The sequence below is a fragment of the Heloderma suspectum genome, chromosome 2 (assembly GCF_057233095.1).
Source record: "Heloderma suspectum isolate Gila_16-S chromosome 2, 16-S_ref, whole genome shotgun sequence".
Classification (NCBI taxonomy): domain Eukaryota; kingdom Metazoa; phylum Chordata; class Lepidosauria; order Squamata; family Helodermatidae; genus Heloderma; species Heloderma suspectum.
The window spans coordinates 225,023,602-225,026,093 of record NC_139459.1 but is presented as its reverse complement, the minus strand read 5'-3'; the positions used below and the strand labels follow the sequence as shown (position 1 = coordinate 225,026,093).

The window sequence follows — 2,492 nt, the reverse complement described above, 5'->3', positions numbered from 1 at the left end:
GGCCTCGATTAAGCCCGCCTGCCCGCGCGCGCGCGGTATGGCTCTCGCTCTCTGAGATCGACTGCGCCTGCCTGAGAATCTTCCCTCGGCAGCTTCCGCTTCGGGCAAGGCGAGTACCTATTGGCCGCCGCCGCCCCTCCGGGCTGCGCGTGGTAGCGGGTGCCCGAAGGTCTCGTGCCGGCGCCGCCGAACTCACGCCATGGCCCCTCAGCGGCGAGCGGGCGCCCGGGCGGCCGACAGCGGTGGGGCGGGCGCGGGGCTTCGGGCCGAGGAGCGCCGCCGCCTCAGCAGGTACCTGCAGGGTGGCTCGGCGCCAGGGCTCCCTTCGGAGTCGGGGCGAGATTGCCGCCCTGCGGAGCTCGCCGCGGGAAGCCTCGCCGAGCGGGGCTTGCTGGAGCTCCACGCACGGAAGCCTGTGCTTTGTCAGCCTTCGCCAGCCTGGTGCGCACCGTGTGTTTTGGACTTCGAGCCATCAGCTCCGGCCAGCATGGCCAGCGGGCAATAACGTTGGGAGTTGTAGTCCAAAATATCTGGCGGGCACCAGGTTGGGGAAGGCTGTGCTTTATCTTCCTCGCCTCAGGAGCTGCATGCTTGGTTCTTGCTCCTTGCTGGCTTCTTTCACATATCCGTTCCATAAGCAGGGCAGCTCTCCACAGTTTCCAGTGGTTTTTGTTTGGTTCTCTGCGTGTGTGTGTGAGAGACAGAGAGAGAGAGACTGTAATCCTGTGCGCTGTTACCTACGAGTAAGCCCATATTGAATTTGGTGGAGCGTGATTTCAAATAAGCATGTATAAGGCTTGTGCTGTGTAGGGCTTCTATCCTGTCTGTGGTCCCAGGCACAGTCTGGAGGTGAAGGCAAGGAATAAAATTTCTACACTTGCCCACCCTTTTGAACAGATGTTAAGGCTGGTACAACCTTCTGCCACATTTGGAATGCGACTGACAAAAACATTGAGGGAAAATGATAAGGTGCCGCTGGTACAGTGTGTGTGAATATCTCTGAAAGAGTTCATTATGGGACTATTTTTATTAGATTTTTCTCAGAATATTAATTCTTCCTGTGTGTGCATGTACACACAAACACATGGTACGTTCTTGGGTTTAATTTGTAGCAACCTTGCCAACATTATTTCATCACGTTATTTCAGGTTCATGATGTTCCTTTTTCTTAACAGACTCTGGCTTACTGACTTCTCCCTGGGAAAGCAGTTGCTTGAGTATTGGATTTAGACCAGGGGAAACATGGCTTCAAGTCCACACTCACTCTGCCACAAAGATTACTGGGTAACCTTGGTCCAGTCACACACGCTTCACCTAATGTACCTCACAAGTTGTTGTGAGGATAGAAGGAAGGGCCTCATATGCTGCCCTGAGCTCTTTGGGTTAAGGACAGGTTAAAAATGTATGGTCCATGGGGTCACGAAGAGTCGGACACGACTGAACGACTGAACAACAACAACAATGCAGCAATTCATATAAATGCAGTCTTCCTACTGACTATGTGACTTAGAAAGAACAGAGGTGGAGCACAGGTGTTCAGATTCTCTATGGAATTCATAGCAACAGATATTTATAGTAAATCATATCCTATTAATGATGAGTGAATGGTCAGGGGTTAAATCTTTTAACAGCTTCAGGCTGTTTTGCTCACAGCTGAGACTGAGTGAAGGATTTGCTGCTTGATGTGAATGAGGATGTGTTCTGTGAACTGAAGATGTGTTCATCGGACAGGTTTGTGCCAGAGTGCACCTCTACTTGGCTCACTGTGTCTTGTCTTTCAGTGCCCGTCAGTGTTTAGAGCACATGTGGGCAGCTTGTGGGCCACATATGGTCCTTCCAAGCTGTCTATGCAGCTTGGGGAACCTCGCCCCCTATATCCCATAGTCCAGCTGATTGACATTTAGCTGTGCTGCAGGGAACAGATTGCTGTTTCCTGCTGCTAACCTCATCTGCTCCTGGTGATCACTTCAGGGCAAGATCACTGTTTCCCTGCTGCTATTAGTGGTGGTAGGAAGAGGCTTTAACCCCCATCCCGCCAGTAATCCTGCTCCTGAATGTGTACGTGCACACATGAGGCTCCACACACTTGTGCAGCCCCCCACCTTAAAAAGTGTCTACACTTGCTTTAGAGAATGAAGTGCAAATGGTTTAAATGACAATCCATCATTCTCCATCCCAGTCTTGTAGTGAGGCCCAACTTCTAAATAACATGAATTCTAAACTCCTTTCGCATGGCTCTAGATGTCTGTGAAGGCTATTCTTAAAGCAAGATATTCAGCATAGGTTCTTCACTGTCTTTATAGGTGCTATATGTCTATGCTTTTGTTCAGGTCACTCATGTTCCTCTTGTATTCCTGACTCCCATGCTAGTCCTCATGTCACTTGTGCTAACAGCCTCCACATCTGCTGCTCAGGATTAAGCTTGCACTTGCTCCCCATGTAATACTTTGCTGTTAAAATGCAATGCAGTAGTTAGAGTTGCTGTTCTTTTA

The 2,492-nt window shown here is 50.4% G+C and overlaps 1 protein-coding gene across 8 annotated transcripts in view; it reads left to right on the top strand.

Moving 5' to 3' along the window:
• The first annotated feature begins 141 nt into the window (after positions 1-141).
• The window catches only part of OGFOD3 (2-oxoglutarate and iron dependent oxygenase domain containing 3), a 60,312-nt gene continuing 57,961 nt past the window's right edge, over positions 142-2,492 (top strand). For all 8 annotated transcript variants that reach the window (XM_084838271.1, XM_084838268.1, XM_084838266.1 and 5 more), the window contains exon 1: positions 142-291. In XM_084838271.1, the coding sequence (XP_084694397.1) occupies positions 200-291 (92 nt within the window). In that variant the 5' untranslated portion in view covers positions 142-199. The remainder of the gene's footprint in view (positions 292-2,492) is intronic.